At 49.8% G+C, this 21663-nt stretch overlaps 1 protein-coding gene across 2 annotated transcripts in view; it reads right to left on the reverse strand.

Moving 5' to 3' along the window:
* Nucleotides 1-21663, reverse strand: part of TTC7A (tetratricopeptide repeat domain 7A) — a 123992-nt gene that overhangs the window by 74332 nt on the left and 27997 nt on the right. For both annotated transcript variants that reach the window (XM_059078299.2, XM_067007645.1), the window contains 2 exons: nucleotides 14802-14932; nucleotides 12175-12290 (listed from right to left, as the gene is read on the reverse strand). In XM_059078299.2, the coding sequence (XP_058934282.1) occupies nucleotides 12175-12290; nucleotides 14802-14932 (247 nt within the window). The remainder of the gene's footprint in view (nucleotides 1-12174; nucleotides 12291-14801; nucleotides 14933-21663) is intronic.

Consider the following 21663-nt stretch of genomic DNA (forward strand, 5'->3'; position numbering starts at 1 on the left):
CTCTGGGAAATGGGAAACTAGATGGCGTTTCTCCCACCGGCTTGAGTAATCCTGTCCCGGGTCTAAACTGCCAGTGCCAAGTAGAGCTGGGGCTTTTCTGAGCCCCGTGAGAGGCCAGCTTGAAAGATCTTTTTGTTCTGGTCTCTCACACTGACCTTTTTGAGCAAAGCTGCCACTTTAAACAATATTCAAACAGGGCCTCAAACAAACCCTGGCCCAGAATCAGGCTGCATGTGGAGAAGCCAGGAGGTCATGGATTCCAACTCAAGTAAACTCTGGCTGGCCAGGAGCAGAGAAAGAGGATATGTGTAGGCAGGGATGCGTCAAGGGAAACAGCTCATCTTAGGGGGGCCTCCAGGGGAGCCATGCAAGGAGGCGGCAAGCTCCCCCAGGCCCCTGGTCAGCAGTAGGCAGCAGGGCAGATTTTTCCAAAGCACTTCATCTTATCCAGTCTTTGCAACTTCTAATGAGGTTGGTGAGGGAAGCTTCACATTCCCAGGTACCAGCACAATGCTTGGAACATAGAAGGCACTCAAGAAGTCATTGTGGGAACTTCCCTGGTGGTGTAGTGGTTAAGAATCCACCTGCCAATGCAGGGGATGTGGGTTCAAGCCCTGGTCCGGGAAGATCCCACATGCCGCAGAGCAACTAAGCCCATGCGCCATAACTACTGAGCCTGCGCTCTAGAGCCCGCGAGCCAAAACTACTGAGCCCATGTGCCACAACCACTGAAGCCCACGTGCCTAGAGCCCGTGCTCCGCAACAAGAGAAGCCACCGCAATGAGAAGCCTGCACACCGCAACAAAGAGTAGCCCCCCTCTCAGCACAACTAGAGAAACCTCACGCACAGCAACGAAGACCCAACACGGCCATAAATAAATAAATAAATTTATTTTCAAAAAATCATTGTGGAATAAATAAATCCTCATTTTCCAATCACAAAATTCAAGCCTGGAAGATGCCTGCCTTTTCAGGTTATCACTCACCCAAGGGGAGAGGTGGGTTCACCGCAGGTACCAAGGGGTTCAGATTTCACGTCCTTTTAACTAAAAAGACCCTTGAGAAAGACAATGGCACAGTTACACTTTTCTTTCCTGGCTATTTGAACTCCAGGACTCCCTCAACTAAGTCTTTACAAAGTGCCTACTGTATACCAAGTGCCTGGATACTGTACACCAAGTGTCCTGTTCTCAACAGGCATCCAACTAATGCAGAGAGAAAGAATTAAGAGACTGAATGAGTGAATGAATAGCTTATTCACAGCCCTGCACATAAGGAGCTCACGGTCTGTAAAATTAGACACACTCATGGTTTATTCAAGAGCTTAGCAAAATATTTTGCATACAGTAGGTGCTCAACAAATTTGGGGGGCGGTGGGGATTTTGTTGGATTTGAAACAGAGAATGAGAAAATGCATGGAATTTTTCACTGAATGGAACCTAAACAGGCTCTGGTACGTACGACACTGGCCAGAAGTCCCCGTTTCAGGGCTGGCATTGCTAATTGTGTATAAGAGGTTTCTGGTCAAAGACCCAGAATGCTCAGCCAGTTGGCAGATCCCAACAGCTAGAGGATTGAATCAGGAGACAAGGTCAGGTGAAGTTCAAATGGTTATGAAGCTATTCCTTCTTGCCACAGACTCACATTATCAGTTTCAAATGTGAAACTGAGAGCTCCCTCTTCACTCCCAGCCCCAGAAAAAGGCTGTGACACTTCCTTTGCAGGACACTGAAGACATCCAGGCAAGGGGAGCTTTCTAGTGAGGTGGGGTATGGGCAGTGGGTGCTGACAATAAATAAAGGCTCTGCATTAAGAGACGCTGGAGGGGCTTCCCTGGTGGCGCAGTGGTTGAGAATCCGCCTGCCAATGCAGGGGACACGGGTTCGTGCCCCGGTCCGGGAAGATCCCACATGCCACAGAGCGGCTGGGCCTGTGAGCCATGGCCACTGAGCCTGCGCGTCCGGAGCCTGTTCTCCACAACGGGAGAGGCCACAACAGTGAGAGGCCCGCATACCACCAAAAAAAAAAAAGAGATGCTGGAAGGATGTGCTCTCTCCGATGGACCTCAGAGGTCTCCCTATGCCCAAAGGGGTCTCTTCTGTGACCACCAGGAGGCTCTCTTGGGCTTCACTGTTGGGTGATTCTGGCCCCTGAATGCCCGAGAGCCTTCTGTCTCATGCCCTCCCCCAGCGCTGCAGATACTGGGTGGTTGCTAAGAATACAAAATTACTGCTGACTGAACACACCCCTTATGGGGTCATACCCAACAGCAGGTTTTCTAAGGTGCCTACACACACAGCAGAAAGGGAGAGTGTCTTCATAAGGCCCCACAACCCGCCAAGCCCTGGGCAACTCCCTCAGAAAACACTCTCTTCTCTGTTGTTTGGTTTTGGTACAATGAGCATATATTGCTTTAGTGATTAAAAAAAAATTTTTTTAAGAGCATGCACAAGACATGCAGCCCACCTGGTTCAACACACATGGCCCAAGCTTACTCTCAGCCCTGAGCCAAGAGTGGGCTCTGTAGGTAGAGCGAGGAGAGAAAAAAAAACACCCCAAAGAGAAATGGCCTCTTGCCTGCTGTGGGGGAAGGAGCCAAGTTGGCTCACGTTCTTTTTTTTTTTTTTTTTTTTTTAATTTATTTATCTTTGGCTGCGTTGGGTCTTCGTTGCTGTGCGCGGGCTTTCTCTAGTTGCGGCACGCGGGCTTCTCATTGCAGTGGCTTCTCTTGCTGCAGAGCAGGGGCTCTAGGAGTGCAGGCTTCAGTAGCTGCAGCATGTGGGCTCAGTAGCTGTGGCTCGCGGGCTCTAGAGCACAGGCTCAGTAGTCGTGGCCCACGGGCTTAGTTGCTCCACGGCATATGGGATCTTCCTGGACCAGGGCTTGAACCCGTGTCCCCTGAATTGGCAGGTGGATTCTTAACCACTGCACCACCAGGGAAGCCCCGGCTCACATTCTTTTCTTGGGAGATACTCAGAGACCCAGTCCTAGTGAGGTCAGGGTCATCAACAGATTCCCTGGCATTGCATCACCCCCAGGTGTCCCCTGCTGCCTCACCCCTGCGCTGCTTCGTGCAAAGGAGAACCAAGCCTCCCCCACAGCCAAGACCCTGGTCCCAGCAGCCATCAACCCCCCAGCCCAACAGAAAGCTGCCTCCTGGCAGGGCATCCGCAGAACTGCCTGGGGCGAGGCTCCAACCAGAGTCCTCGGCTGCCCTCTGGTGGCAGTGAGGGGAAGCGGACCCCAGGTAGGGGCCTCCCAACTCCTGACTTTCAGGCCAGCACTTTCAATCCCAGGTCAATTAGGAAGAGCAAGGGGCAGGAGTCAGCTGGGGGAATTAACTGCTGGATCAATAGGGCAAGGCCCTTGGGAAAAATGAATGTCCCTCAGACAATGAATAAGTGGGCAGCATAAGGGAGGCCCAGGCCTCACCAAAGCTCAGAATTAAAGGAGAAGCACTGTCTGCAGGCCAAGGAAACGTCACCCACATTACATAGTGGAGAACACCACACCCTTTAAATTATGTCAAATCCTCAACTGGAGGGACAAGTTGGACCCTGGGAAGAGCACTGCTTGTGGCCATCTGGCCCCTGGGGCTGAGCACCCCATTCTCAGCAAGGGCTCCTCTGGGGTCTCTAGAACCTGGGTCCACCCCATGCCCACATGGGAGTGAGCTCAGGCTCTCAGGTTACAGCCCAGAATCTGTGAAGCAGATCCCACCACCTCTTCCTGTTCTTCAGGCCCTAAGGAACCTCTTCTAACACCCAGCAGCGCCTGAGCCCCAGGGGCTCCATTCCACCTGGCCCCTCAGGATAAAATGTCTCTTTAGAGTCCATCCTGTCCCAGGCAGCACTCACACCTCTCTGTCTTCTTTTCCTCTAGTACAGAGCACTGTCCATTGTCAACATCTGGATCCCACACTGTCATTTCCCCACTGGGACGTGAGCTCCGTGAAGTGGGTCCCCATCCTGCCCTGGGCAGGGGCCCTGACACCCCGTGGGCTCTCGGAGGCCAGCTGGGAAATGAGCTGCTGGGCTTTTCCACCTTAGCGCCATCTCCCCTACTGGGCTGTGACCTCTCTGAACACAGGGAAGGGTTTCTCCCCAACTCTTCCCAAACACCACAAGAGCCCAGGCAAGTGCGGGTGAGCTTAACCTGCAGGAAGTGGCTCTGGAGGCCTTTAAAAGATTCTCCAGAGCTGTCCTGGAGAAGGTGACCCAATATCAGGCGTCTGCATCCCAATCTCCCCCTGACCTCTCACACCTTGGGCTAAGACAGTGGTTCTCAAGTGGGGGCGATTTCACCCCCTACCCCCAGCCCAGGCCACTTTTCAGTGCCTGGAGACATTGTTGGTTGTCACACTTGCGGGGTGGGGTGTTCTACTGGCATTTATTGGGTGGAGGCCAGGGATGCTGCTAAAACCTACAGTGTACAAGACAGGTTCCGACAACAAAGGAGATCTGGCTCAAAACACCAGCAGTGTTGAGGCTGAAAAACCCTGGGCTAAGGTGACTTTTTTTTTTTTTTAACTTCCTAATAATGACAAATGTATAAGAAAAATACTGGAACCAGTGATTCACCCAGGAAGATGTAACTTTGACCTGAAGACCATGATACATAATTATAGGAGCTCACTGATGCAGACCTACTGTGGGTGGGTGGTATCCTGGGCCCAGGACTATGTAATGAGCATGGCCTCAGGCTGTGGGGTTGCGCAGACACAGTTTGGCATCAGGCTCGCTGGCAATACCACCTGTTAGCCTTGTGACCTTGCGCAAGTTACTTAACGTCTCCTTCAGGAAAATGGGGATATTACTAGTTCCAACGTTACAGGGTTACACGTAAAGGCATTAGCATTCTGCCTGACATGCAGTAAGTATTCAACAATATTAGCTACTATCAAGAGGAAAGGTGTAAAGAAATTATTTAAAGCCCACACAGGCACCCAGGGCTACTTTATATATGTCACATTCCAGGGCCACCACTGGGCTGTATGTGCTCACAGGAAACTGAGAGAGGGGCTGAGTTGTTCCCACGTGTCCTGGGAACTGCTCCTCACATTCAGCCTTTCAAATATTTGGGCTGTTTGCTTGGAAAGAAATGCTGATCCAGTTTCCATTCCTCTTTATTTAGGAATAAAGGGCGGGGGTGGGGAGGGAGTCAGCATCAGCTTTTTTTTTTTTTTTTTTTTTTGGTGGTACGTGGGCCTCTCACTGTTGTGGCCTCTCCCGTTGCGGAGCACAGGCTCCGGACGCGCAGGCCCAGTGGCCATGGCTCACGGGCCCAGCCGCTCCGCGGCATGTGGGATCTTCCCGGACCGGGGCACGAACCCTTGTCCCCTGCATTGGCAGGCGGATTCTCAACCACTGCGCCACCAGGGAAGCCCAGCATCAACTTTAAGGACTGAAATTTGTGCTTCAGGAAGAAGAGGACAAAGACAGGGGAACAAAGTGAGAACGACAGAAAACTAACTAAAATTACTTGGGCTTTCCTGGACATCAACTCACCCCATCACCGGGGCTCTGTCCTTCCACACACCCTACAGGTGCCCAGGCTGCCCTTTGACACCCCCCAAACTGGAAACGGCATGGGTTTCCAGGCTGCTCAGATCTAAAGCTGGAACCCCAGTGGGTGAGGTTGGGCAAGTGACTCAACCTTCTCTGATCACCAGCCCCTCACTAGTGGGCTGGGGTCACATGACCTCCTTCACAGAGTGTTGTACACAGAGCATGTGGTCCAGCCTAGCACACAGCATGTGCTTGATAACTGCTGGCTCTCTCCCTCTTTCCCTCCTGACTGTACTGGACGCTCACCTTGACCTCATCATATCTGCAGAGAAGCTGGTGTGGGGAAGGGAGCAGGCAGCCCTGAGGGGTGGAGGTGGGGGGACCTCAGCGGAGAGTTAATAGGGCTCTGAATTCCGTACTCCAGTGTCTTTTCATTCCCTCCCTCCTCTTGGACCCTCACACCCTGGGATGCAGGACAAAGAGACACCCCCCATTAGAGGTGGGGGTGAGGAGTAGAGGAGGAACTCGCTCAGGATCACTGAGTGGCCTCCACTCCCCGGCCCTGCCCTGACGCCCACCAACTCTTCAAACCAGAAGCTGGGACCACGCATACCAAGTAGAGGCAGACTCGGAGGAACAAACGCTAGGCTGTGAGCACCTCGGGGGCGGCAGCAGGGTCTTAACTGCTGGGTTTCTGCTGTGGGCAGTGTAGACTGATGGTTAATGGTGTCAGACAGTACCGGCACACACAACCCTGGCTCTGTCCAGGAAAAGTCACTTATGTTCTCTGTGCCTCGGTTTTCCCATCTGTAAAATGGGGGTGCTAACAACAGCACCTACCTCAGAGGGCTCCTGGAAAGACTAAAGACACATGCCAGCAAAGCACTTAAGTGCCTGGCACAAATTCAGAGTAGGCATCGGCAAACTCTTTTCTTTAAAGGATCAGGGAGTAAATATTTCAGGATTAGCCCTCTGATCTCAATCCCAACTTCTCAGCTCTGAGGGTGAGACGGTATGTAAATGAATGGGTGTGGCTATGTGCCAATAAAACTTTATTTGCAAAAATAGGGCGACTACAGTCTCCAGCTAAAGCGAAGCAGCTGGGTGGCAGCTGCCTGGGAAGTAAAAACAGGAACCAGCCTGCTAGGCCACCATTTCACTGAAACTGAAATTCAGTAACTGAATAGGAACAAACAAGCCATGGTGGAGCTAGAGCAGAGGCAGCATGTGTGACCCGGTGACTCCCCCCTGCCCCACCTCCCTGGCCACAGGGTGGTTGGTCGGAGGCACCCAGGGCTCCCAGGCCAGTCCCGCCCTTGGGAGGTAAACCACCTTGGCTCTCTGGGCCTCCCGATCCTCATGTCCCAAACGGGACACCACTGCCTCCCTGGCCTAGCACTTGAGAATTTTTTTTTTTTTAAGTGTAAACTTTAAGCTTGAGGCAGCAGCCCAGCCAGCTGTGGACGGCCTCAAAAAAATAATAATACAAACAAATGATAATACTGCCTTAGATTTTCTAAGCAGCTGTGACGAATCAGGTGCTCTGGTGGGTGTTCATGTACGAGGAGAGAGCAGGGAGAGAGCCTGTTTCCTGGCCAGGACCTTCTCCCTGCTCTTACCATCTGGAGGACAGGATTCGTGCGGCACCCCACCTCCTCTAACACAAGGTCAGGGTGGTAAGAGAGAAGGAGGACACAGGCCTCCTCCAGGCCGACGTCCAGCTGGGGCAGGACTGCCTCCCCCCAGGCCCACGCCCACCCCCAGCCATCTCAGCCACTGCTGCTTCCTGGGAGTGGCCTCACCATGGCCTGCTCTGCTTTGTGGGCAAGGACTCCACTTCCTTCTCTTCCAGGCATTCAGGGCTGAAGCTCGGGGGGGCTTCCAACACCCCAAATGGGATGTAGCTCTGATGGGACAGGGATGCCTGATGGATGGAAAAGCTGCCTGGGCCAGAAACTCCGTTTCAGTCTAGCTGTTCCCCTTGGAGTCCCGGAGTGCTGGTTCCTAAAGAGCGGTCCCCAGAGACCCACACCAAACAAGGGGTCCATGTCAAACGAAACTGAAAACTTTACATGTCTTTGCCTCCTCCTGAAAATTTACTATCGGCAACCATGCTCCTTGGATTCCTATTCTAAAGGGTCTGAGAAGTCTTTAACCCACTGTTTCCCAAGTGTATTTGGCCTTGGACCCTCCCAAGTTCCCCATCCTGGAATCCTAAGCCTCATCCTACCTCTTCTGCCCCACCTAGACTCCTCCTGTCTCTGGGATTCTCCCCTCCCTCAAGGCCCAGCTCCAGGATGACTGTCCCAGCCACACAGCCCACCAAGCCCTAAGCCCACCTGCAGGCGTGGGCTTGGCACCTTCCCCTGATGCCACAAGAGAGTGACTTCATACAGAAGAGAGATTAGGAGGAACACAAAAGAGGCTCCCAACCAAGCCCTGAGTGGAAAAAGCAGGCTACAAAGCAGCAGTACTGTAAGATACTATTTTGTTGTTGTTTAAAAGAGAAAAGAAAATAATATACCTGCATATCTGTACACAGAAAGATGTGAAAAGACATACATCAAAATGTTGACAGTGGGGAGCTTCCCTGGTGCTGCAGTGGTTAAGAATCCGCCTGCCAACGCAGGAGACACGGGTTCGAGCCCTGGTCTGGGAGGGGATCCCACATGCCGCGGAGCAACTAAGCCCGTGAGCCACAACTACTGAGGCTGTGCTCTAGAGCTCGTGTGCCACAACTACTGAAGCCCGCGCGCCTAGAGCCCATGCTCAGCAACTAGAGAAGCCACTGCTATGAGAAGCCCACACACCACAACGAAGAGTAGCCCCCGCTCAGCGCAACTAGAGAAAGCCTGCATGTAGCAACAAAGACCCAACGCAGCCAAAAATAAAAAATAAATAAATACATTTATATTAAAAATGTTAATAGTGATTACCTAGAATATGGGGCCAGCAAATTTTTTTCTGTAAAGAGCCAGACAGTAAACATTTAAGGCTTGGAGTCATATATAACTCTGCAGTTGTTGCTCTAAAGCAGCCATAGATATAGAAGACACCTAAACCAACAGGCAAGCTGTGTTCCAAAAAACTTCACAAAAGCAGGTGATTGGCCAGAAGGTCATAACCTGCCAGTCCCTGATCTAAAGATTGAATATGTAATTTTTAAATTTGCCCGTTTTATATTTTTATGTATTTTCCAAGTTTTCCACCATAAACATTATATTACTTACATAAACTAGGAGGGAGGGAGGGATAAATTAGGAGTTTGGGACTAAAATATACACACTACTATATATAAAATAGATAACCAACAAGGACCAATAGGTCCTTGTTGCACAGGAAACTATACTCAATATTTTGTATTAACCTATAAGGGGAAAAGAATCTGAAAAAGAATATACATATATATCTGAATCACTTTGCTGTACACCTGAAACTAAAACATTGTAAATCAACTATACTTCAATTAAAAAAATTTTTTTTAATAAATTATGCATTTTTAAAGGTGCAAACAATTAAAACATAAAAATCTAACGAACCTCACTCCTAAGAAAAGTGCAAATTTAAAATGACGCTGAACCAATAAGGACCTACTGTATAGCACAGGGACCTATATACCCAATCACTTGTAATAACCTATAACGGAAAAGAATCTGAAAAAGAATATATATATATATATATATATATATGTACATATACATGTATACATATATATATAACTGAATCACTTTCCTGTACAACTGAAACTGCTAACATTATAAATCAAATATACTTCAACAGAAATAATTTTAAAAAACAAAAGAAGTAATTACCTTCCAAGTATCAACACTGGAAAAGTGAATAGATAAGTATCATCTGCCCCCCCAACAATAATGATGCTGAGATAGTGTATTTCACCAATCACGCCTAATAAAACATCAAAAAGCTTGCATTAATCCTCCTAAACTGTTGGAAGGAATGTAAACTGGTACAGCCACTATGGAGAACAGTATGAAAGTTCTTTAAAAAACTAAAAATAGAGTTAACCATATGATCCAGTGATTCCACTCCTGGGCATGTGTCTGGAGAAAACTATAATTCAGACAGATACATGCACCCCAATGGTCATTGCAGCGCTATTTACAATAGCCAAGATGTGGAAACAACCTAAATGTCCATTGATAGATGAGTGGATAAAGAAGATGTGGCATATATACACAATGGAATACTATTCAGCCATAAAAAAGAATGAAATAATACCATTTGCAGCAACATGGATGGACCTAGAGATTATCATATTAAGTGAAGTAAGTCAAAGACAAATATTATATGATATCATTTATATGTGGAATCTAAAAAAATGATACAAAGGAATTATTTATAAAACAGAAATAGACTTACAGACATAGAAAACAAACTTATGGTTACCAAAGGGAGAAGGTGGGGCAGGGATAAACCAGGAGTTTGGAATTAGCAGAGACACGCTACTATATATAAAATAGCTAAACAACAAGGACCTACTGTATAACACAGGGAACTACACTCAATATCTCGTAATAACTTATAATGGAAAAGAATCTAAAAAAGGACATATATATATACACAAACACAAATACACACATGTATGACTGAATCACTTTGCCATATACCTGAAACTAACACAACACTGTAGATCAGCTATATTTCAATAAAAACTTAAAACAAATAGCTTGCACTATGTTGTGAGGGCTTACGAAGCAGCCTCTCTCCCACATCTTGGTGGCACAGAAACTGAAACAACCTCTATGAGGTCCAAGTTGGCAACCTCTACCCAAATGACCAGCGTTCGTACCTTTTGACCCAGAACATTCCTGTCTCGGAATCCACCCTACAGACAGATTCCCACTGAAACAATGCATAGGTATGGTTCTGTTCTGGACTCTGGCATATGCTGAAAAGAGCCCAAGTCTGGAAGTGACCTATCTGTTCCTCAGTTGGGAACTGAGTAAACAAACTGTAGGAGATCTGTACTATACGATACTACAAACACTGTGCAGCAGTACAAAGAAAAGGCAGCTCTGATGTGGAACCATCTCCAAGAGATTTTTTTTTTTTGCGGTACGCGGGCCTCTCACTGTTGTGGCCTCTCCCGTTGCGGAGCACAGGCTCCGGACGCGCAGGCTCAGTGGCCATGGCTCACGTGCCTAGCCGCTCCGTGGCATATGGGATCCTCCCGGACCAGGGCACGAACCCGCATCCCCCGCATCGGCAGGCAGACTCTCAACCACTGCGCCACCAGGGAAACCCAAAGAGATACATTTTGAATGAAAAAAGGCAAAGGGGAGAATATGCATTTAAAAAAGGAAGAAAATAATATGTGCGTAAAATTGCTTGTGCATGCTGCTAACTATCATGGAATGATACAGGAGCCTAGGAACACTGCCTACAGAGGAACCAGGAGGCAGGGGATGGAGATGGAAGGGAAACTCTTTATTGTCTAGTCTTCTGTACCTTTTTAATTTGGTATCCTGTACAAGAATCATCTATTCCAAAAAATGTTAAATGAAAAGGATGAATAAAGTGAAATTTAACAAAATAAATCATACCAAAAACAAAATAGGGGCTTCAAAGGACTCTAGCCAGTCAAAGAAAAGAAAGCTCTGTGATCCTGACCCTTCGTTTCCTCACCTGTGGGGAGGAGGGAACACCTGTGTGGCTGGCCCACGTCCACCTGGGAGGCTCGAGAGGGGCGAGACGTGCACCCAGCCTCCACGGTGACTGGCTGCACTCGCCACATGTGAGTCCCTCCGCTTGCCCGGATGTCCTCACGGCCCCAGCCCACGGTGTATGCAGAGGGTAGTAATGATGCTGAGGAGGGAGCCGATGAGGCACGGGAAACCCAGGCCCCCACCTGCTAGTCTCCAGCCTGGTGGAGGCACTCGGCCCTGCAGAACCGCCAGAGAGCCACGGTTGCCAGCAACACGCCCTCCTGGTCCTGTCACTTCTCCCTCCATCTCCACCACCACCCAACGCACCTACGAAACACCACCAGCCCCTCACACCCAGATGGAAGCGTCACCAGACTCTTCACAGAAGGAGGGTGCCTTGCTTAACCCCAAGGAGCAAAAGACTAAGAAAGGGGTCCTGGGCACCATGTTCTTGGGTCCCAGGACCCTCCAGTCAATGCACAGGAAAACAAGCTTCCTGCCACCTCACCGGCAGGGCAGTCGCACCCCCAAAATGATGCCAGGCCTTTATTTTCACCACACTTCCCCTCGGATCTCACAGCCCCTTGAAAGTTGGAATAATCAGGAATCACCTTTTCCATTAGATTTTGGGGAGAATGAGGCTCAGAGAAGCAAAATGACTTTAGCTGACACTTCAGGCGACAGTGACCACCTCCAGACCGCCCTGCTCACTGTCCTTCACCCTTCCCACACCATCATCGGGCTCCCAGAACTCCGCCTTCTAAAGATGACCACCCCCAACATGTGCAGGCTTTATTGCTTCAGCAGCTTCCTGAAGCTTGGCCCTTCCCCCGAGGGCCTGGGCAAGCTCAGTCTGACAAGACGGGAACAAGCCAGCCGCCATCGTCCTCTCCAGGGAGCCCGCACACACACAGCCAAGAGAAGAGGGAGGCCTGACCAATGTCAGCAGCTCCCAGGCCTGAAAGAAATGTCCAGGTCCCGCTCAGCTGCCAGCGACCTACCCCTTCTTCAGGTTTGTCACATAAGCGCTCTGGAGTGCAGCTTCCAGGAAGTAGGTGAGCTCATAGTCGACCGGGTGAGATCCTTTCAGGTGCCGGGATGTGGTGTTACTTGTGATCTGGGAAGGGGAACACAGAGAGAGCTGCTGTCTCCAAGTTCTGAGGCCGAGAGGCCAGGGCCAGGGTCAGCCCAGGCAGAGGTGGCAGCCCCATCGCCACCCAAGCCCCCAGCTACCTTAGGGGCACGTAGAGCAACACTCAGACCAAACTCAACCTAACTTGCTTTAATTCAAAATAGGTCTAAAGCACTCTCCCTGTGCAAATGCTGGATGCCCATAATAACAGCCCTACAAGGCTGGTTTTATCTGCACCTTATAGATGAGGAAACTGAGGCTCAGAAAGTGCACGAGGACACAAAGCTGGCCTGGGCCTGGACCTCAAACTCAAGTCTGGCCAGCTACACATTCCAGGCTCTTTCTACTACTTATTGGTGCATTCTTTCAATATTCGAGTGCCAGACATTGCACTGTCCCTGTCACATAACCATGTAACCTCAGAACAGCCCAAGAGCTGACCCCTGGTTCATGGGAAAGCTGAGGAACAATTGTTATTAACTGAGCTGTCGCTTAAGCCTCAGCTCTGAGCGGGTCACCCAGCCCCACCGAGATGGGCCTGCCTTCACTATGCCACCTCCCTCTCTGATATGAGGGGGAAAAAAAAAAAAATCAATGAGCCATCCACCTTATCTTTCAGAAACTGAAATAGGTTTTAGAGAGATTCTTAGTTCCTCAGAGGTTGGCACTGGGTCTTAGGAGGGACATCCAGCTTTGCAGTGCACAGGGTTCTATGGCCTGCCCTCCCTCGACCTGAGATAACCAGCTATCGGGGCCCATTTGTCCACCCAGTGCCCCTGGGGCGCTGATTCCAGCCCTGGACACCATTCCAGCTCATCACCTTAATCCCCTTTTACGAGTCCAAAACCCAGGCTTCTGACTGAACGGGGGACTTTCAATTTTTCATGAAAGCTTCCTCCAAACTATATGTAATTCAAACATGAAGAGCTCCTGAAACATTGCATGTGACCTTGGCAGAGGTCAACTCAAGTCTCCACGTGGACCTCTGCCAGGGAGTACACTCGAGTCCTGTTTCTCCTGAGCCGCCAGTCACTTCTTTCCCGCTGAAGTCCAGCCAAGCAGAGGGACTCTAGGACGGTGACTCTCAACAGGGGGGCAGTTTTGCCCCTGAGACATTTTGGCAATATCTGGAGACACTTTTGGTTGTCACAGTTGGAGGGGGGTTGGCTGCTGGCAGCCCATAGGTAGAGGCTGTGAGTGCTGCTGGACATTCTACACAGGGCAGCCCCACAATGAAGAATTATCTGGCCCCAAACATCAGAAGTCCTGAGGCTGAGAATCCTGCTCCATGGGAACTGACCCTGGCATGAGGAGGACGCCTCCAAAAAAGTCCATCACAAACAGGTGCCGGGTTGACGTTTTGGCATTTGCCAAAGTAGGTGAGGTTCAAATATCTCCTGGGTGCTGAGCCTCTCAGCTCGTGCCCACCTCCTCTGTCTGGATGCCAATCCTAAATCTCCTCTGCCAAGCCTGCCATCTAGCAGCTACTAAACATCTACTAAACAGAAGACTTAAGCACCACCCCAAAGTCACAAGCCACACAGGGTCCAAGCCCTGCCAACGCCACTTATGAACTGTCTGAGCCCCGGGAAGCTACTTAACTCTCCACACCTGAGTTTCCTCACCTACAAAATGGGAATAACAATCGTAACCTGTTGCAGTTGGTTACTATTTGAAGGTTAAATTAGAGAACAAGTGTAAAGTACTCAAAGTAGTGCCTGACGTGAAAACAGGGATGCAGTAACTGTAAGTATCTTTGTTGAATATGGTTGCCTGTACCCCACCCCATTAAACCAGGAGTCCCCAGAAGGGAAGAACTGGAGTAACATCACAGTATGCTGCTAACACCTGGAACTGCTGTCCTGTTGACAGTTCGTTCAGGCCCCCCGAAGCAGAAGCTGGGAGATAAGTAGGCCTGAGAATTTCCAGACCCCTGTGGCCAGCTCTGCCAGCCTCTGCAAGGCTTTAAGAATGGGCCTCCTCCCCACTAAAGGGTCCAGTAGGGAGCTTCCGGAGCACCTGAGAGCTGGGAAGAGTGCCTACACGGACCGGCCTGACTGTACCCTTCCAAGGGAAGAGTAGTGGGCAAATGGCTTAATCTCTCTAAACCTCATGTATTAAACAGGGATGAATGTAATACCTACTTCAGAGAGCTGCTGTGAGGGGTAAACAAGTTAACAAACACAACAGGGCTATCACATTTTGGGTCGTACAAGCTGAGCTCACCGAGGAGGTTCCCAGCCGCTCGCGGGTGGCATGGACTCTTCTGTTTATTAAAACTCTTTTCTGGCAGTAGAGAGCCTCATGCTTACAGAATCAAGATACTATAATGAGTTTTCCAATGGATAAAGCAGAGCATCTTCAGGGCAGGTGGAGGGTCCTCTTTTCTAATTTGTACAAGCGGGACCGACGGTTTTAGTGGGGTGGGGGGGTTGCACAGATACAGGTGCTCAATAGCGGGCAGTGATGACCATGGGGCTATTATTTCCAGCTCACCTTCTCCAATTCCTGCAGGAACACCTGAGCGATCCAGGAGGCCCTCTCGAAACAGGTGATCACTTCCTCCTCCCTCTCGGTCAGGCGGTGGCGGGAAGCGATGGAGTTGGGTAGGCGTTCCAGGGAGAGGCCTGTGGGAGGAGGGGAGCACCTCGGACCTGCCCTGCTCGGCAGGGGAGGGGGGGTGCCCAACGCCAGGCCCCTCCCAGGGGCCCAGGGTGGGCTCATCTGAGGAGACTCTGGAGCAGCCAGTGGGAGGCGGAGGTCCTGGGAGGGGAAGGAGGGGGCTAAAGCAAGGATGGTATTAGCAGCGGCTGGGATCAAGCGGTGGACAGACAGCAGGCACCCATGCCCCACGTGGGGAACCACACTGGTGGCACCCCCATGCCCAACTTCTGCCTGGCCTGCCAGGCAGTGCCTTCCGGAAGCAATCCTGACCCCTCCCTCCCAGGTGCTAGAAGAGACCCCTCCCCAGGCACTCAGCATGTTTACATCATGGAGTGGTTATTTACATCTAGCTCTTCTCTCCCCCAGTAGTTCAATGGGGGCAAAATGAGACTGTTTGGACTGCCACACACAGTCCCTAGATGACTTGACTACACAGCATTTATATGCACCCCTCCCGTGGAACCAAACAGTTTCTACCTCACCTAAGCCAGGCGCTCAGGTCCTATGTGACTGCAGTGGAATTTGCTGTTTTTGCGTCCCTGGCATCCATTTCCCATTCTTTCCACAGCAGCACCTCTTTCCCTTTGAGCACCCATTGTGCAGCCTCGCTCACCCACTGTGGTTCACAGGGTGAAGACCCCGCCCCACCTCAAAGGCAGGCACGTGATCCAGGCTGACCCATCATCAGGGCCACAGTGATTGGCTGAGGGTGTGCACGTGGCCTGGTCTGGGCCGAGAAGACCCAATCCCAGAATTCTTACCCCTCCCACTGGGCTTGTTAAGCTGCTAAGAGGCCAGGAATAAATGTTAGGGAAAGGCTGCCTTAAAATGAAGCTACATAACGTGAATGTCATTAACATGATTGTACACTTGAAAACGGTTAAGGTGGTATATTTTATGTTTTGTGTTTACCAAAATTAAAAAAAATTTAAATATAAAAGCATAGCTCTAAAGCAGAAAAAAAAAAAAAACCTGAAACTATAAGAAACCAAGAAGGGAAAGCTGTAAAGGGAAACAACTATATTTATGTCTGGGTTTTTTGTCTTTTGCTTTTTTTTTTTTGAGACAGGAAAAAGATTGAATAAACTCAGTCATGACAAAAAACAAACAAAGTCTACACAGAGATGAGACTTGATGGAAAAGGGCAGATTCCTAAAGACACTGTTTGAACACCTTGCCTGAAGCACTACCCCCTGAAACTTTCCAATATATGCACCAATAAACCCCTTCCCCCATTTTCTCAGGGAGGGGTGGGGTCAAAGTCCACTTAAATTGTGTTGCTGTCACGTGTACCTCACAGTCCTGACTAGAGAGCACTGTCCTAGACTAAGGTTCTCGGTGGGCAGAACCCAGATCTTTCTCACCTTTGTGCCCACAAGGTACTTTATATGTAGTAGGTGCTCAAGATGAAGTGACTGAAGGAAGGTCCAAGAAGAGAATCCTCAACTCTCTCTTGCCCTTTGGCCCCAATATCCAACTGATGACCAAGCCCTTAACATTTCAAGCCTCCCCTCCCCTTCCCTTCTCTTATCTCCTTATTTTAGGCTTTATCTCTTGAGTGGATGATCATCTTGGCCTCCTAGCTGGCCTCCCTGCCTCCAGTCTCACTCTCATCCATCCTGCTCAAGGATCCCAGGGTGATCTTTCTAAAACTCGACTGCTTAAAACCCTCCACTGGGGTCCCCACTGTTACAGGGTGATGTCCAAACTCCTGACATTCCATACCATGCCCTCCAAGATCCATCTGTCATCTCCCCAGCCTTGTCTCTCATCATGTTATAGATCAAATATTTGTGTCCCCTTGAAAGTCATAAAGTCATTATGTTGAAAACCTAATGCCCAAGGTGATGGTATTAGGAGGCAGGGCCTTGGGGAGGTAATTATGTCCTGAGGGTGGAGCCCTCATGATAGGGATTAGTGTCCTTATAAAAGAGACCCCAAGGCTTCCCTGGTGGCACAGTGGTTGATGGTCTGCCTGCTGATGCAGGGGACACGGGTTCGTGCCCCGGGTCCGGGAAGATCCCACATGCCGCCGAGCGGCTGGGCCCGTGAGCCACGGCCGCTGAGCCTGTGCGTCCGGAGCCTGTGCTCCGCAACGGGAGAGGCCACAACAGTGACAGGCCCACGTACCGCAAAAAAAAAAAAAAAAAAAAAAGAGAGAGGGACCCCAGAGAGCCCCTTCCATCATATGAGTACACAGCAAGAAGCTGGCAGCCTGCAACCTGGAAGAGGGCTCTCACCAGAACCTAACCATGCTGGTGCCTTGATCTCAGACTTCCAGCCTCCAGGACTGTGAGGAATAAGTGTCTGTTGGGTATAAGCCACCCAATCTGTGGTGCTTTGTTCTAGCAGCCTGAGCTGACTATGACACCATACCTGCTGCATCCACACCCAGCCTCCTGCTACCAAATGCTGACTAAGCTCAGGTTGCTCCTTTTGCCTGGAATGCACCCTCCACCCCACCCCCCAGAGGCCACCCAAAATTACAGCTCACCTTCTGCCACTGGGTGCCCCCTCCTCTATGGAGCCCCCCCAATCTGGTATAACCAACCACTCTCTCCTTGGGCCCTGATCTACACTTTACGTATTCCTGCCCCACCATTTTGTTATACTTATTTGTTCACGTGTTTGCTCAGCCAGACTATAGGCTCCTTAAAGGCATCAACCTTAACACGTTCACCTTTCTATAACCTGGCACACAGTAGGCCCTCAGCAAGCACTGGCTGGCTGAAGAAACAACAAGCCTGATGGTGTCTGACAATGTACAAAGTACTCTACAAACACAAGATAAAGAAATACTGCCATTCTTGGCTAGATTCCCAACTCATATGGTTTCAGTGACCTTGTCCTCTGCCAGACTGGGGTGTGGATGGGCCCAAAGGTCAGGATGCCTCGGGCCTGGGGCAAGGTGGACATAGATTGTGAAGGCCCTTGCTCAACACAAAGACTCAGTTACCAGGGTCACCAAGTGTCATCGTGCCTCCTGCCAAGTGACTCTTGACCGGGAAAGGACTCAGGGGGAGGAGGAACAGAGGGAGCACTGGAGAAGACATGGCAAGAAGGCAGGAGAAGGCTGTTCCCCTCTGCTCACTGCCGGCGCTGGCCCAGCCACTCCTCTCCAGACCCATGGCCCCCGTGTACCCTACAGGACAGTGGGACACAGGAACTGTTCAGGGCCTGGCCTGCAAGCCAAGTGCAAATGGCAGAAGGGCACAGCCAACTCCAGAAGACACAGAGCGGGTCTGTTTTAACACACCCTGTGCTCCTCCCCACCCCCCGAGAGATGTGCTGCTGTCTGGGTTCCCTCCTGCCCCACCTCTGGGCCCAGGACTGGGATGGGCCAGGTTCAGGCTGCCAGTCCTAAGCCTCTGGCGGGCTGGCCACAGCAAAGCGGTGAATTCAGCAGTGTCTGTCTGTGGGACCGCCGCTTTCCCCTTGCTCCATTTGTTCCTTCCGCCCCCAGCAGGGCCTCCCCACCAGGCTTCTCTGAGAATTCTAAATCCCATCCTCCTTGAAAGCTCACAGCAAACCACCTCTTCTCCGAAGGCTTCCGAAGTCTCCCAACTTCAGAGCCAGCAGGAGGTTTTAGCTGCGCCTCCTCTGCGTATGCCTTTCCCCTACATTGTGACCATCCTCTCTGCCCATTTCTGCTTCATCTTTGCACCCAGCGAGAGCAAGGCCTGGTGCTTAGTGAGTGTATGGACACACAGATGAACACACACATTCACTCGTGCCGAGTGTAGAGGCCGGTGGGGTTTCTCCCTCTCCATCTAAAAAATGGTTCTTGTGGAATTCATAAACAAACCGTAGCATATTTATACAAAGGAAAACTACTGAGAAATAAAGAAAAGGACACACTCTTGATACATACAACATGGGTGAATCTCTCAGAACTTATATTGTGCAGAAGAAGCTAGATATCAAAAAGTACAGGCCATATGATTTTAGCTATATGACATTCAAAACAAGGGCAAAATTATAATCTATATTAACAGAAACCAACCAGTCATTGCCTGGGGTGGGTTTGGGGAGGGGATCAATTGGCAAAGGACCTGAGGGGATTTTCTGGGATGATGGAAATGTTCTTTGTCTTTATTGCAGTGTTGGTTACATGGGTATCTATACTTGACAAACTCATCAAATTACACACTTAAGATCTATGTACTGTGTAAAAATATATCTAAAAATAATAAATATATTCCTTTTTGAAAGGAAGCAATTATGATTCCAGAGAACAAATGAAGATCAAAGTAAAGGGGCTACAGTCACTGAGGTAGTAGCCTGTGAAAAAATTTCTAACATACAGCAGACCAAAAAGCTTCCTGGAGCTGGCAACAGCTCTTCCTAGTGAGGGTCACAGTCCAGTCACCCCAGTTCTGCCCATAAAAAGAGTCTTCTTTGTCTACCTGCCAATGCAGGGGACATGGGTTCGAGCTCTGGTACAGGAAGATCCCACATGCCGCGGAGCAACTAAGCCCGTGTGCCACAACTACTGAGCCTGCGCTCTAGAGCCCACGAGCCACAATTACTGAAGCCCACGTGCCACAACTACTGAAGCCTGTGCGCCTAGAGCCTGTGCTCTGCAACAAGAGAAGCCACTGCAACGTGAAGCCCATGCTCTGCAACGAAGAGTAGCAGCCAAAAATAAATAAATTTATTTTTTAAAAAAGAGGCAGGGCTTCCCTAGTGTCTCAGTGGTTGAGAGTCCGCCTGCCGATGCAGGGGATACGGGTTCGTGCCCTGGTCCGCGAAGATCCCACATGCCGCGGAGCAGCTGGGCCTGCGCATCCGGAGCCTGTGTTCCACAACGGGAGAAGCCACAGCAGTGAGAGGCCCGCGTACAGAAAAAAAAAAAAAAAAAAGAGGTTTCTTTGCCTTATGTTTGCTCTTTGAGTCATATGACAGGCCATTTTCCTGTCACAAACATCTGATGGGAAATCTACCGGGGATTCCAACTGTCAGGTTCCTTCATCCTCTGCCCTGTATGTTTCTGCACAAGTGGCCAGACCACAACACTAGGTCCAAGATGGAGACCGGCTGTTTCTGAGCCCGCCCCCAAAGGATCCCAGTGGATCCCAGCCCTGTTGAGCAGGCAGGAAGCCAGAGGCTGTCAGGAAACACGGGCCCTGCCTCCTGATTCCCGCTGGCAGAGGGGCCTTTATGTGAAAACAACCAGTCCTGGAAGCCAGGGGAGGTCCCCTTTCAAGAGGAGCGCTTGTTTTTTCATTAACTTTGAACTTAGGTTTGGAGGCAAACTGACCCTGGCACAGCTCAACACCCAGGCTGGTCCGGGCCTCATTGGTCTCAGTGACTCATCACATCCCAAACAGCAGCCCTTCCAAGAAGCCCCACCCTTGGAGCCCTGGGCCCTGGATGCAGAGATGGAGAGCATGATGCCTCCCCTGTAATGGAACTTTCCAGATGGGTGGACCCCCTCCCTCCTGCCTACCCAGCTGGTCCAAAAGCACAGGGCACCCGAGAGGCGTAGGCCTTGTGGGGGTGGAGGATGGGGGGGGAGGAAGAAATGCAAGTCATTGCTTCAGCCTTCAGGGAGGAAGCCTCAAGGCCAGGTTGGGAAGAACCCTCATAAATCATACTCAAAAGCGGGCAACTGTGGGAATATAAAATGGTACAGCTGCTGTGGAAAACAGTCTGGCCATTCCTCAGAAGATTAAAAACAGAATTACCATATGATCCAACAACTCTACTTCTGGGTATATATGCAAAAGAATTGAAAAGAGGGTCTAGAAGAGATACGTGTACTACACCCATGATCATAGCAGCATTATGCACAGCAGCAAAAAGGTAGAAGCAACCCAAGTGTCCACTGATGGATGAATAGATAAAGAAAATGTAGGACAGGACTTCCCTTGTGGCACAGAGGTTAAGAATCCGCCTGCCAATGCAGGGGACATGGGTTCAATTCCCTGGTCCGGGAAAATCCTACATGCCGTGGAGCAACTAAGCCTGTGCGCCAAACTACCGAGCCTGCGCTCTAGAGCCTGCGAGCCACAACTACTGAGCCCGCGTGCCTAGAGCCTGTGCTCCACAACAAGAGAAGCCACCACAATGAGAAGCCTTCTCACCACAACAAAGAGTAGCCCCTGCTCACCGCAACTAGAGAAAGCCTGTGTGCAGAAACAAAGACCCAATGCAACCAAAAAAAAAAAGAAACCATTATTTTTTTTAAAAATTATAGTATATACACACAATGGAATATTATTCAGCCTTAAAAAAGAAGGAAATCCTGCCATATGCGACAACATGGATGAACCTTAAGGACATTATGCTAAGTGAAATAAACCAGTCACAAAAGACAAAGTCTGTATGATTCCACTTCTGTGAGGTACCTAGAGTAGTCAAACTCATAGAGACAGAAGATAGAATGGTGACTGCCAGGGGCCGGGGGAGGAGAATAGAAAACTGTTTACTGGGTGCAGAGTTTCAATTTTGCAAGATAAAGTGTTCTGGAGATTGGCTGCACAACAACATGAATGTACTTAACACTACTGAACTGTACACTTAAAAATTTTTAGGGTAATAACTTTTGTTATGTGTATTTCACTGCAGCTAAAAAAATTCTTAACGGTTAAGATGCTAAATTTTATGTTACATTTTACCAATTGAAAAAAAAAAGCAGACAATTTGACTCCTTGTATCAAAGTTTCTGAAAAGAGTACACATTTCAATCCAG

The sequence above is a fragment of the Kogia breviceps genome, chromosome 11, assembly GCF_026419965.1.
Source record: "Kogia breviceps isolate mKogBre1 chromosome 11, mKogBre1 haplotype 1, whole genome shotgun sequence".
Classification (NCBI taxonomy): Eukaryota; Metazoa; Chordata; class Mammalia; order Artiodactyla; family Physeteridae; genus Kogia; species Kogia breviceps.